Source organism: Podarcis filfolensis, assembly GCF_964270895.1.
Source record: "Podarcis filfolensis genome assembly, chromosome: 12".
Lineage (NCBI taxonomy): Eukaryota > Metazoa > Chordata > Lepidosauria > Squamata > Lacertidae > Podarcis > Podarcis filfolensis.
This window is the reverse complement of record NC_139614.1, coordinates 14,612,399-14,625,323: the sequence shown is the minus strand read 5'-3', so window position 1 is coordinate 14,625,323 and position 12,925 is coordinate 14,612,399. Positions and strand designations below refer to the sequence as shown.

General features: G+C 40.7%; 1 protein-coding gene across 1 annotated transcript in view; it reads right to left on the bottom strand.

The window, feature by feature from the left end:
* TOPAZ1 (testis and ovary specific TOPAZ 1) overlaps nucleotides 1–12,914 on the bottom strand; it is a 37,656-nt gene extending 24,742 nt beyond the window's left edge. The window contains exons 1-6 of the mRNA XM_083577543.1: nucleotides 10,398–12,914; nucleotides 6,747–9,105; nucleotides 3,581–3,648; nucleotides 3,022–3,149; nucleotides 2,180–2,232; nucleotides 465–580 (exon numbers count right to left, since the gene is read on the bottom strand). Coding sequence (XP_083433669.1) covers nucleotides 465–580; nucleotides 2,180–2,232; nucleotides 3,022–3,149; nucleotides 3,581–3,648; nucleotides 6,747–9,105; nucleotides 10,398–11,670 — 3,997 coding nt within the window. The 5' untranslated portion in view covers nucleotides 11,671–12,914. The remainder of the gene's footprint in view (nucleotides 1–464; nucleotides 581–2,179; nucleotides 2,233–3,021; nucleotides 3,150–3,580; nucleotides 3,649–6,746; nucleotides 9,106–10,397) is intronic.
* Nucleotides 12,915–12,925: the final 11 nt, after the last annotated feature.

Sequence of the window (12,925 nt, the reverse complement as noted above, 5' to 3'; positions counted from 1 at the left end):
GCAGAAACCAGTTTGTTGCCACATCTGAACTGGGAAAACTATGGTTACCACTACCACCAGAATCCACTGCTCACTTCAGCTGTGGTTTAGACTGTGGTTCCCACAGAATGGAAGGGACCTTTCGGATTACCTAGTCCAAACCCTTGCAAAGCAGGAATAGGCAGCTGTCCCTTGTGGGGATCAAACCTGCGACCTTGGTGTTATCAGCACCACTCTGTAACCAACTGAGCCATCCAGCATGGGCAAACTATAGCTAGCAGTAATAGCTTGTCTAGTTCAAATATTATGAGATTATGGCTGTGAGCCAGGAAATGGAGGAAATCAGCACGCATGAGTGAGCCCACAGGTTTTTCCTGCAAACCAAATCCTGTCCATGAAATAGACCTTTATACAGACACAGAAAAGTAGCACTGTAGTAGTAACATAAAACGAAAATGTGTAGGTATTTTGAACTAATACAATACCATGCACCCACGGTTTCACTGCTGTGACTTGCTGCCGGGGATCAGTTTTCATAGCAGGAAGTGTCAATTCTAGCTGATGATCATGGCTCATAGATTCAATGTATTGAGCCCTCTCACTAAATTCCAAATGAGGAAAAAGATGCTTATTTGACTAATAATACAAAAACTTTGTATCTTTTATTTAAAAATTAGCACAATAAAGTAAATTATATTTTCTATACCCAAGCACACCTCCCTTGTGGAGGAGAGGAGGCTGCTCCTACTGATTGCAAAGATACACATAGCAAGTGAGCTGGGAACGAGAAGAAATGTGAGCAGATAGATGGGATGAACTGGGCATAGCATTTATCACTTCTGGATCAGTACCATCTAAATGGCTGTAACCTGCCCTGGGACCAGCTGATGAGGCAATAATTTTTATTATTATTAATCCTCCTCCATTGACTATATTGGTTAGGGTTCTGCTCCACAGCACTTGTGTTGTGAAGTTCCAAAATGCTCCATGCTATTTTACATCTATGTAAAATCACTAAGTGACGCCATACACCAGGGGTAGGCAACCTAAGGCCAGGGGGCCGGATGCGACCCAATCGCCTTCTCAATCCGGCCTGCAGACGGTCCGGGAATCAGCGTGTTTTTACATGAGTAGAATGTGTCCTTTTATTTAAAATGCATCTCTGGGTTATTTGTGGGGCATAGGAATTCATTCTTCTTCTTTTTTTCCAAAATATAGTCCGGCCCACCACATGGCCTGAGGGATGGTGGACCAACCCATGGCTGAAAAAGGTTGCTGACCTCTGACATACACTGTTCTGGAGCGACAACCACCCAGTAATATTTCTCCTTTTCAAACTCAGATGAAGTGGTCAATGTGCTCAATAGGTGGCAAAGATCAGTAATAGACTAGAAGGTGAGCAACCTGCAGTTCAATCTAAGCAGGACAAATTACTACTGACAGGCTGCTTGCGTGAATTGAGAAGTGGCCTTTCAACACATTCTGTATCAAGTTGCTGTTAAACCCTGCACTAACTGTTGATGCTTTTCATGCTGTGGCATGAATTGCCTTCCAGCAACTGCAAAAACATGGGCAGTTATTATTAAACAACTGTGAATGCATTGCACATGGGGCTGCTTCTGAAGACTGCTCAAAACCTCAACTGGTTCATAATACTGCTGCTTCAATTACATATCAAAACTGGTCAAGTGGAACATCTTGCCAGTTTTAACACAGTTCCAATGGCTTCAAGTACGGACTTCTCAAGAATGGCTTCAATTCAACATTCATTTTAAGGTATAAAGAAATAAATAAAATACTGTGGGAAGAGGTTATTTGTTTTGGTTTGTGACTATGTGATGTATTTTTGTGTTTTTATATCCTAAACTGCCCTGCGATTCTTGGATGAAGGGTGGTATAGGAAATTAATTATAATATAATATAATATAATATAATATAATATAATATAATATAATATAATATAATATAATACAGTTTGATACCCAGGTAGCTTAAAGGACAATTTGCTAGGCAGGTGGGGAAAGGCTCATTTTGTTTGTGGTGCCTTAGCTCTATAATGCTCTCCCCAAGGAGAGCTTCTGAACAGCCATTTTATCTCTAACTTCTACATGTCTAATCTTGAGTATAAGACCAGAGAAAAAGGTTTGAAGATAAAATGTCGTCCTTTCACTTAACTAGGACTACTTAAACTCATACACACATTTTTGCAGTGTCCTGAATCTCTGCTTCTTCTTTCACAGTTGAAACTTTGTACTGTAAGATTAAAAAGGTTGTAATTCAGTTAAAATAAACAGAAACTCATGATTCATTTAATAACTTTCTCTTTTTGTTCATAGAATATTCAAGCGGAAGAAGTATGGTTGCTGTTTATGGTTCTACAATTTCTACAATGTCTAAGTCCAACTCCCTATTGCAGGATGTCCTATTTATGAAACAATACCAACAAAAGCCTACCAAAGTCGTCTTCAAATCTAGAATGGAAGGAAGTTCCATGGATTCCCTCTATAGCTCACAGTATTGCTAGACCCATAAGTTAATAAAAGAACAAATCATTTTTTAACGTTCATCCAATTTCCTTGCTTTGCTTAATTTTGATTTACACACTTAAGATTCACAGCAGTTTCAGATTTATGAAAGAGAAATTAAAAGTACCATGCTGGTTTACAACAGTACATCTAATGAATCTCATTGTATTAAAACAGCATACAGATATCTCTAAGGCTAGGCATAGGCAAACTTGGCAAACTCAGATGTTTTGGGACTACAACTCCCATCATCCCTAGCTAACAGGACCAGTGGTCAGAGATGATGGGAGTTGTGGTCCCAAAACATCTGGAGGGCAGCCTAAGGCTGTAACCCGATGCACACATAATTGGAAGTTAGAACTGCCCAATTTCAGTGGGACTTACTTTTAAGTAAACATGCATTGGATTGTGCTGTATGTAGTGCAATTTACTACAGTACTTGACAAAAGTTCCCTCAAATAAATGACTCTTCTGCAACACTACCTTTTATAAACAAAAAATTAATTCACTTCAGTACCTTTTCATTTGTGTTAGAACTCTTTAAAACATCATCTGATTCGCTCAACTGCCCATCCTCAAAACAGGATTCAGCTACACCTCCTGTAGAACTTATTCCACATAGGAATTCTGATTTACTTCCATCAACTGGAAAAAATGCAACACATACTGCTGAAACATAGTAAAATTAAGAACAGAATGCTTAACTATGAAGTTGGGCATATCACTGGTGAGCTTTTTAAATGATGACCCTTCTTACAAAGTATGCAGTAGTACTATACTAGTACTGTCCAGTCGCGGGCGACTCTGGGGTTGCGGTGCTCATCTCGCTTTACTGGCTGAGGGAGCCAGGGTTTGTCCGCAGACAGCTTCCGGGTCATGTGGCCGGGAGCTCACCCCGTCGCAGGGATTCGAACCACCAACCTTCTGATCAGCAAGCCCTAGGGCTCTGTGGTTTAGACCACAGCACCACCCGCGTCCCATTAACATTTAAGAGTAGATGCTGTTTAACACTTAACTCCCCCTGCACAAGTTGTCATTTTCTCCTTAATGTTGCATTTTTAAATTCCTGTTCTTACCTTCTGCCAGTGGAACACCAACATCTGTGAAAGACTCCAATGTTCCATCATACTGAATGGGATCTTCTCTGTAAGCAAGAAAATTTTACAAAATGTTAACAACTACCCTTAACAATCTGGGTCATGAGTTCTTTTGCCTAGAGTTCCTAGCACCATAAACTGTTTTTGGAAATGGGGCCTATTCAATCTAAGCCCCTTATACCTACCAATAAGCTCAGGAGGAAAATTTGATGACAATATTTGAATTTTATAGTAACAATCCCGGTGGGGAAAGGTGAGGCACATTCCTTTCTGCATTTCCCCAATAACCTTTCTTGCATTGTTATCATAGGACCCATTACCTCCCTTAAGGAACAAAGCAATTCTAAAAGCAATTCTCCAAGAAAGGTGAAAGGAAGTTCCTACGAGAGTTTGAAATCAAGTAAGATTCCTGAGACTGGTCCTATAAAGGAAGCTGGAGTTTGGTTTGGGAGTTTAGATAAAAAGAATAGGGAGAGAATCCATAAGAATGTCCCCTGACTTGATTGTTTCCAGCCACTTAGTTCAATAAATGACTACGCCTACAGGAGATCTTCTCTTGGGGTATTGCAGGATAAGAGATGTAAACCGATGGACCCAGAAATTCTGTACTACCTTCAGTCCTTTGACATTATGGGACCCCAGCCCTGCTTTGTTTGTGAAATAGAAATAGTAGCAAACTTTAAATAACTCCTGCTGACCCATCTATTTAAACAGGTTTACCCTTGCTCATTAGATTCAACACACTGCTGTTTAGCAATTATTGATATTTAACTGAATGTTTTAATAATAAACTCTCTCTTTACTGAAGAATTTATTTGTAATTCTGGTTACAATGCTGTAAACAGCTTTATCTTTTCCTTTTTAATCTTATGCAAACCACTTGGGTATTTTGTATATTAAGCAGTATATAAATATAGTCATACCTCGGGTTACAGACATTTCGGGTTGTGCGAGTTCGAGTTGCGCACCGCACCGAACCCGGAAGTAGCGGAATGGGTTACTTCCGGGTTTCGGCGCTTGCGCAGAAGCGCTAAATCGCGCTTTACGCACGCACAGACGCTGTGGGTTGCAAACATGCTTCCTGCACGGATCACATTCGCAACCCGAGCGTCCACTGTATTAGAATAAGAAACGTAACTTTGGAGCTAAAGAGACCGGGAATGCATATATTACAGTGGTACCTCGGGTTATATGCTTCAGGTTACAGACTCCGCTAACCCAGATATAGTACCTTGGGTTAAGAACTTTGCTTCAGGGTGAGAACAGAAATTGTGCAGCAGCGGCGCAGCAGGCCCCATTAGCTAAAGTGGTGCTCCAGGTTAAGAACAGTTTCAGGTTAAGAACAGACCTCCAGAATGAATTAAGTTCTTAACCCGAGGTACCACTGTATATACAATATAGTCTTCCACCTCTCAGCTCAGTTCAACAAGTAGTGCCTTACCAAAGAAAGCTGTTTTATTAACCAGGCTGAGTTTTCATTTATGATAATTTAATAATAGGTTCTGGCATTTGGGTATCAGATTAGAATTGACTCTTCATCCTACAGGTGTAACAATAGTGGTATTTTAAAACAGAAAATAAAATTTTAGATGTGTCTAAAAGAATCACAAACTGTGCCTTAAAGCTAAGGGCAGTAAAATCTTGCCATTCAAATTTGAACATGGAGACCTGCATGCAAAAGCTAGAACCGTTAGTTTGTACTGACTTTGTTTAGCTACGAAAGAAATATGCCCACTTAACTGGGTAATTTATTATAGAATCATTTATTGTTGTTTTGTGTTTTCTTGTTTTATTATTGTTAGAAATGATTCTGTCTTTTAAAGTATTCTTAGTCAATTGAAGATTCTTTTCTGAGCCTTAGGCATTACAACATGTGCAGATTTAAAGCTGGAGAATTTAGCATAGTTAGGATTCACGAAAGACGTATAAAAGATTTGCTTTTAAAGGCTTTCACCTGCCTAGTGTGGCAAGTTACCAGTCGTAAAGCTGTTATGTATTCTAAACACATCCCTCCAAAGGGATCACAACTTCATAAAGATGCTTCACAATACAGGAAAAGCAAATGTAGGATTATTACATTTGGGAGTATTGATGGTAGGCTGAACTATTCACTACTTCCCACACCACATATTATGTATGCAGTAGATGGCTTAAATTATTTGCCATTCTGCCTTGGTTGTATTCTATTGATAGACATGATTAAATGATATAAATGATACATTCTATTAACTATGTCAAGCAAGCATATTCATCTTTGGCTAACCACAAATCTAACTACTGAATACCTAGCAAATGAAATTAAGCTAAGTAAGCTTTAGCTAGAATGGTTTACTGCAGCTGAATAGAAAAGTATTTCTAAATGCTATGGTACTACAAAGAACAATCTTCAAATGAAAAATATTAAGATAATTCGAAGAGGCTATTTAGTTCTACTGTCAATTGCAAAAGACCATTTTATACTGCCTCTCACCAGCATAGATGTGTTTTAAACTTCACTTTCAATTGTTACTCTTATAGTCTTACTTTTTACTTTTATCACTGGGTTAAAATAATAAAAATAAAAAGCAGAACAATCCATTATTGCTAATCCTCAATTCTCACTGTAAATCCCAAACTATTACTGTAAATCCTACATAATATACTTAGTAGAAGCAAATCACATTTTTTAGTAACTGTCTAACCTCAAAGTCACTAAATTGTTTAAGGTTAGCTAAAGCACGAGGGATGTGGGTGGCACTGTGGGTTAAACCACAGAGCCTAGGACTTGCCAATCAGAAGGTTGGCACTTCAAATCCCCGCGATGGGGTGAGCTCCCGTTGCTCGGTCCCTGCTCCTGCCAACCTAGCAGTTCGAAAGCACGTCAAAGTGCAAGTAGATAAATAGGTACCGCTCCGGCGGGAAGGTAAACGGCGTTTCCGTGCGCTGCTCTGGTTCGCCAGAAGCGGCTTAGTCATGCTGGCCACATGACCCGGAAGCTGTATGCTGGCCCCCTCAGCCAATAAAGCGAGATGAGCGCCACAACCCCCGAGTCGGCCATGACTGGACCTAATGGTCAGGGGTCCCTTTACCTTTACCTAGCTAAAGCACAAGCATCTAATAACTCAAAACACTTACTATATAAATTATTTCCAGAGGATATGCTTACCTTGGACAGCAATCCATATGTCTCTTCTGTGGAAGCTGAGGGGGTTCCGGTTCTACTTCCATTTCTTCCTTTATGGAAATGCTGACATTCAAGTTGGTTTGGGTACAATGCCCTTTGTCTTCTTCCTTGGTTTCTCCAAACAGATCAGGGTCATCCTGAATTACATCAATCACAAGAACATCATCTTCATAAGCCTTAACAACCTCTGCAGAGAAGTTAGCTTTGTCCTGTGCAAAGTTATTGCTGTAATTACTTTCATCATTAGTTGGCACTTCCAATACTGCAGAAGGGTTGTGGTTTTGAATCTCCATATAACCAGTACTCAAAGTGTCAGGATTATCTTTCAAATCTGCTAATTCCAATTCTCTCTCATGGGAAGTCTTCACACCTTCATTATGAACACTTGTCTCTTTATAAAGGCTTTCAAGAACCTTGTCAAATTGGTCTGCATTTTCTTCTAGGACAGTAATTCCATTAACTTCTTTTGACTTGAACTGATGTCTAGAATGCACATTGGACAAGGTCTCTTTAGCTCTGGCTTTCTTCACTGACACAGTAGAATCTAGGATGTCCAAAGGACTGCAAACATCTCTTCTTGACAATCTAGTATATTCTTTTTTTCTGGATTCATTTTTATCCTTCAGTAAAGGAATTTTGAAATTTGATAGGTTCCCTTTGATTAGTGGTTCTTGTTTGAGAACTGAGGTCTTCCTATGTTTTCCACTGTCAGAACAAACACCATTATGGGTATCTATAGAACTATTTCTCTCTGCTATACTTCCTTTATTTTTAGCCTCCTTTGCTGATGAATTTAAAGCTCTTTTTGATTTCTTTACATTTTTAGTGCTAGAAGATGTGCAATGTTTAGGTCTCTCCTCCATACCCATAGAGGAAATTCTGTTGTCATTAGCAGTAGCTGAGTGAGCCTTGCATATATGAACTACAGATTCTGAGGTTGGGTTTTCATTGGGAAGTTGCGTTTTATGATCCATTAACTTATATGCAGAAGCTTTGACAGTACAAGCCAATGGCTTATGTAGCTCTGCCTGGCCAGAGAGAATTACTGAATCAGAAACTCTTAAAAATTCTCTTTTTGAGTCGGATGCATGATTTTTACCAAACCACAAGTATGTTCTAGCACACGATTCACGGGGCCAAACATTTTTACCAGAAATTGGTACTGCTCTTTGACAGCTTTGTAGCTTCAATTTCTTTCTAACTTTATATATTGTGTTTTCTTTGACGGTTCTTTTTTCTCTTTTCATACAGCCAGCAACATTATTGCTGTGGTTGGTAATTTTTTGACTGACTAATGTCTCCCTTATAGAATTATCAACCAATTTATTACTACAGCAAATTTGTGGTTCTATTATGCTTAACTCATTTTCCTTTTCAAGAATCTCTGATTTCTCAAAACCAATGGCACTGCATGTGATAAAGTGTGCTTTGCTCATCTCTGTACCGCAAGATAATTTGGCACGTTTATTTTGAGGTTTTTGAACAGCCTGCTCAAGAACAAAATCAGCTGTATGACCAAGTGAAGACAATAAAGTTGTTTCATTGTAGACTGGGTTTTCCAAAATCGTTGAACTTCTTACGGCAGTTTTACTCTCCATTTGTAATCCACATTCACTGTGTATATTCACACTTGTGAAAGCTTCCTGGTCTGTTTTTTCCAGATCCTCAAGCACTTTAACCCCTTTGTTTAACTTTTTGAAATCTAAACACATTTTACTTTCCCTGGATCGCTTTCTATTTTGACATCTTGAGGAGTTCTTAGTATTTTGGCACATCTCTTTTTCAACCAATGTGCTTTTTTCTGGAAATGATTGCCCAGCTTGTACTATATTAGGGCTGCAACTCAAATCGTTCTGTCCCATACCCCCGCTAGAGAACAAAACCTTACACTGATCAAGTGCAACATGCAGAGATCCAGAGTGAACCTTACAGCTTTGGGTGGTCTCAAAATCTGTAGGTGTCAAGAGTGCCTTAATGTAACGACAGTCAAGCAATCTCACTACTGGAATAGTAGTCCTTTCTACTGTATATGGCAAAGTATTATGCCTAGAAAACCATTTGCATTCTTCATTTTGCTGCACTACCAGTGCATTTGTTTCCACATTTTCAGCTACTGTTATGTCCAAAAGCTGTGAATTGGCATTTGTAACAGGAAACAAGGAAGTATCCGCTCCAAAACAAGGGATGACAGGATCTTTGCTTTCAGTCTCATCCGATTTAGATACTGGAAGGCTTGCAGATTGCTCTAGCAGATTTTGTATATTGCAATCTTGAGAAGTACTCAGACAAGTCTTGCGAACTTTTCCATGCTGTATGCTTGAAAGTTCATGGACTTGCTCTCCTGAGTTAAAAAAGGGGATAATAATTAATCTAATGTTGAAAGCATTCTAATATACAAGGTTGGACTTTGCCGAAGCATATCTGTAATAAATATGTATTTTATAAAAATGCCTTTATAAAATGCAAGTGTAGTAACGACTAGCATATCTAACGGCTTAAAAATATAAAGCATAGTTCTCATCCACTATGGCTGGCATTCATTAGTACAGCAATTAGAGTAACAGAATTAGAAATACAGAATATAAGAATTACAGAATTGTAGAGTTGGAAGGGACCACAAGGGACATCTAGTCCAATCCCCTGCAATAAAGGAATCTTTCACCCAACATGGGGCTTGAACCCATGACCCTCAGATTAAGAGTTTCATGCTCTACTGACTGAGTTATGTATTTAGCTACTTGCTATATAAAATACTTGGTTGTTTTTTTAAAAAAAGTTTTTAAAATTGCTAAAATATATTTGCAAGCATTTCCAGAATGGCAAAAAAAAAAATCACAATATTGGAAATTCAATGCAATACATGAAGAAAATTACACAAAGTAGAATGTGCACATATATACATACACACACATAATATAGGCAACATACCCAAAGAAGGAAAGTTTTGTGAAATTGTAAATTCAAACTTGGCCACATTTGGTGATATCCCTAGTTAGCGTCTGTTAACAAGCATATTAAGTTTTTCCCATAGCTTAAGTTTAAGTGCATTGGTACCTCGGGTTAAGAACTTAATTCGTTCTGGAGGTCCGTTCTTAACCTGAAACTCTTCTTAACCTGAGGTACCACTTTAGCTAATGGGGCCTTCCGCCGCCGCGCAATTTCTGTTCTCATCCTGAAGCAAAGTTCTTAACCGGAGGTACTATTTCTGCGTTAGCGGAGTCTGTAACCCGAGGTACCACTGTATAGGCTAAAACTGTGGTGCCTTACATTTTCGTTAGTCAAAAGTGAATCTAAATATGAATCAAAAGGAGCAATTTAATGGCTTCATGCAAACTGTAAACAGAAAGAGTGCTCCCTAGTCAGGGATGGAATTTCAGCCTCTTGTCTCCTCCAGCAAGAAGCTTGTTTTGTGAAGTGTCCCAATAAAATTACTGTACAATGGTTTCTAGCTTAAAGATTTCCTAGTTAACAGTATCCTAGTGTAAATATAAAGACCTGTGATTTAGTTTTTATATTAAATTTGAAAAGGAATTAAGATTTTCAGGCTGTAAGAAAATAAAGGCTGGAGGGGAAGTTATGGTGAAAAAACATAACATACAAATACAAAGAAAAAGAGGGAATAAGCATCCTTACTAGATGTTCTGGTCTTTTTTTTAAGTTCAGTTGAAGTCACAATTTCATCCTTTCCATCTCTCTGTTTCTTAATCCTACCATGTACTCTGGTTATCAGTAGATCCTCTGTGGGTCCACAATCCATCATTTTCTCCTCAAAGATCACTTGTCTACACCCAGGAACCTCTGAAACAGACTTCTCTGGTGTCCAGCTCAGGTTCTTATCATCATTTTCACACACCACTGATTTCAAAGACGCTCGGGTTACCATTTTATGCTTTCTTTTTTCTGCAGTGTTCCTATACCTTCCATTCTCTTCTAGATTTGCCACACACTTCAATAGGCATTTGCTATTTTGTTTTGGAACTTCTGCACCTACATGTAATTTTTCTAGATTCCCTGCAACAGAAGAATTCTCCTCACTTTCTCCCAAAGTTCTCGGGCTTACGCTCTGTATATCAGGCTTTAACTTAAAAGACAAGCACCCCCTATTTGTTCTTTGACTTTTCTCCGGGTTCCTAAAAGCTTTTTGCTCTTGCCAAACCAATTTAGTCTTCTTCCTCATGTTCCATGTTTTCTGGTGTGGTCCCGGTTCAGAACAGCTCTCGCTTTTCTGCAGTTCCCTAGTTACTTCCTGAGATTCTAGCCCTGTTACAGAACTCCTATCCTTTCCCATTAAGCAAAGAGCTGGTTTTAGGAAGGAACAGCTGTGCTTTTTCCTCAAGCTCCTTGCATTCTTCAAGCGACTTTGGATTTTTCGTTCAGGTTCCAACAAGGAACTCAGACTATTTTTCCCCGGTGTTGTATCTTTGTCATGAGATTCCATTCCCAGCAAGGATCTCTCTCTTTTCTTTCTAACCCATGATGCCAATTTACTTTGCAAACAAACTCTAGAAGAAGAATCATTCGGCTGATCCGTCATACTCTGGACAGCCTTCTTTGAATTACGTCTCTCCACCAAAGCCATTTCCCCTTTTAATTTTATGCCCACATCATAATTACAGTCTGCTCCGGTTGCATTCCTTTCCCTAGTACTTTGCCCCCTCCTTCTTTTAGAGACAAATTCCTTGCTCTGCTGCTGCTTCTCCCTTAACTGTACTTCAGAACCAAGAACAATCGGGTTGCTTAAGTTACTAGCCGACAAAGAAAATGACTTTTCCTTGCAGCTGCTCTCATCTTTCCGAGAGCGATCTAGACTGCTGGATGGTTGTTGTGCCCTTTCAGCTTCCATCCCTATTTCTGGCAACAAGCAAACCGGCTGCTCTTTATTCTTTTGCACTTTCCGTACCATCATGGACTAATGGAACAAAGTGCTTTTTTTTTTTAATTAAAAAAAAGTTATATTTTTCTAGAGACAGGCATATGTTTTATCACCTACAACTCTCCTTTTTTAAAAAAAATATTAGATTCACTTGACGCTTATGCTCACCTACTTGCCAAATCTAGAGAGACATAAAATTAAAATATTTTTTCCAAAAAAAAAAACCCGCTTCCAAAGGACGTTCAAATTTAATTAAAAAAAGATGGAAGGGCCCTGCCACAGAAACTTGTCTTCCTCAGGCCACGACAGCAAAGACGTGTATAATATATTGTGTGTAAAGATAGCAACTGATTTAACCCTAGCTGCCCATCCCTTTCTTTTGAGGTACTTTAGGGCCTGCAGCCCCTTCAGTAGGAAAGCGAGAAAGAAGAAGCCCCCACAGCCGCTTTGCAGACCTGCGGAAATTGCGCGGTCCCGAGTCTAAACAACCGCCGCTGAACCGCTAAGAGAACCGGGGAAGCCGCACTTCTGAATGACCTCCCCTCCCGCCCCACACACCAGCACCGCGACCCCCAAGCCACTTCCCGCCGCCCCCCTCAGAAACCCCGTTTTTCCCTCCCCTCAGTGCGTGCATGCCACACACCCCACCCCCCCTCACGCTCTTTTGTAGGCCCGACCGCAAGCCTTCGGACTCCGGCCCGCCGCCGCCCTCCTTTCCCGCCCTTTTCCCCACCTTCCCGCCCACACACTCACACGCTCTAAGAGGCGACCGCGTGGAGCGAGCGAACTCAAGGCGGCGAAAGACGCGCGGCCTGAGGGGCGGTGGCTCCGCGGATCCGCCTCGGGAGGGGACGGGATTTTTAAAAAAAAGGCCGCGCAGGGAGGGTTGAGGCGCACGGCTTTCCCTCGCGAGCGCGAGAGTGAGGCGTCGCGTGCCGCTGAAGGGAACGAGGGAAGGACTCGCTCGCCCGCCCGCTCGCCCTCAGGCGCACCCGCTGCGGTCACCTTGCACCTTACGGGGAAGCTTTGAGGGAAGTGGACGAAGCTTTTCCCCTCCCCTTCCCACCCTCCTCCTCCTCCTCTTCTGCCCGCTGCCAATATATTAAGCAAAGGGAGAAAAAGGCAATAAAATAAAAACGACGAAGACGCAACCAGCCGGTCCCTTCCTTCGCAGGGTCACAAAATGGCGCCGTCGAGGAAGCGCGGGCGACGGTCAAGGCGCCCTGCTCTCCCGCCCCTCCATGAAGAGTTTCAGAGGGAAGGGAAAGCTGTGGGGAGTCGCTTCCTT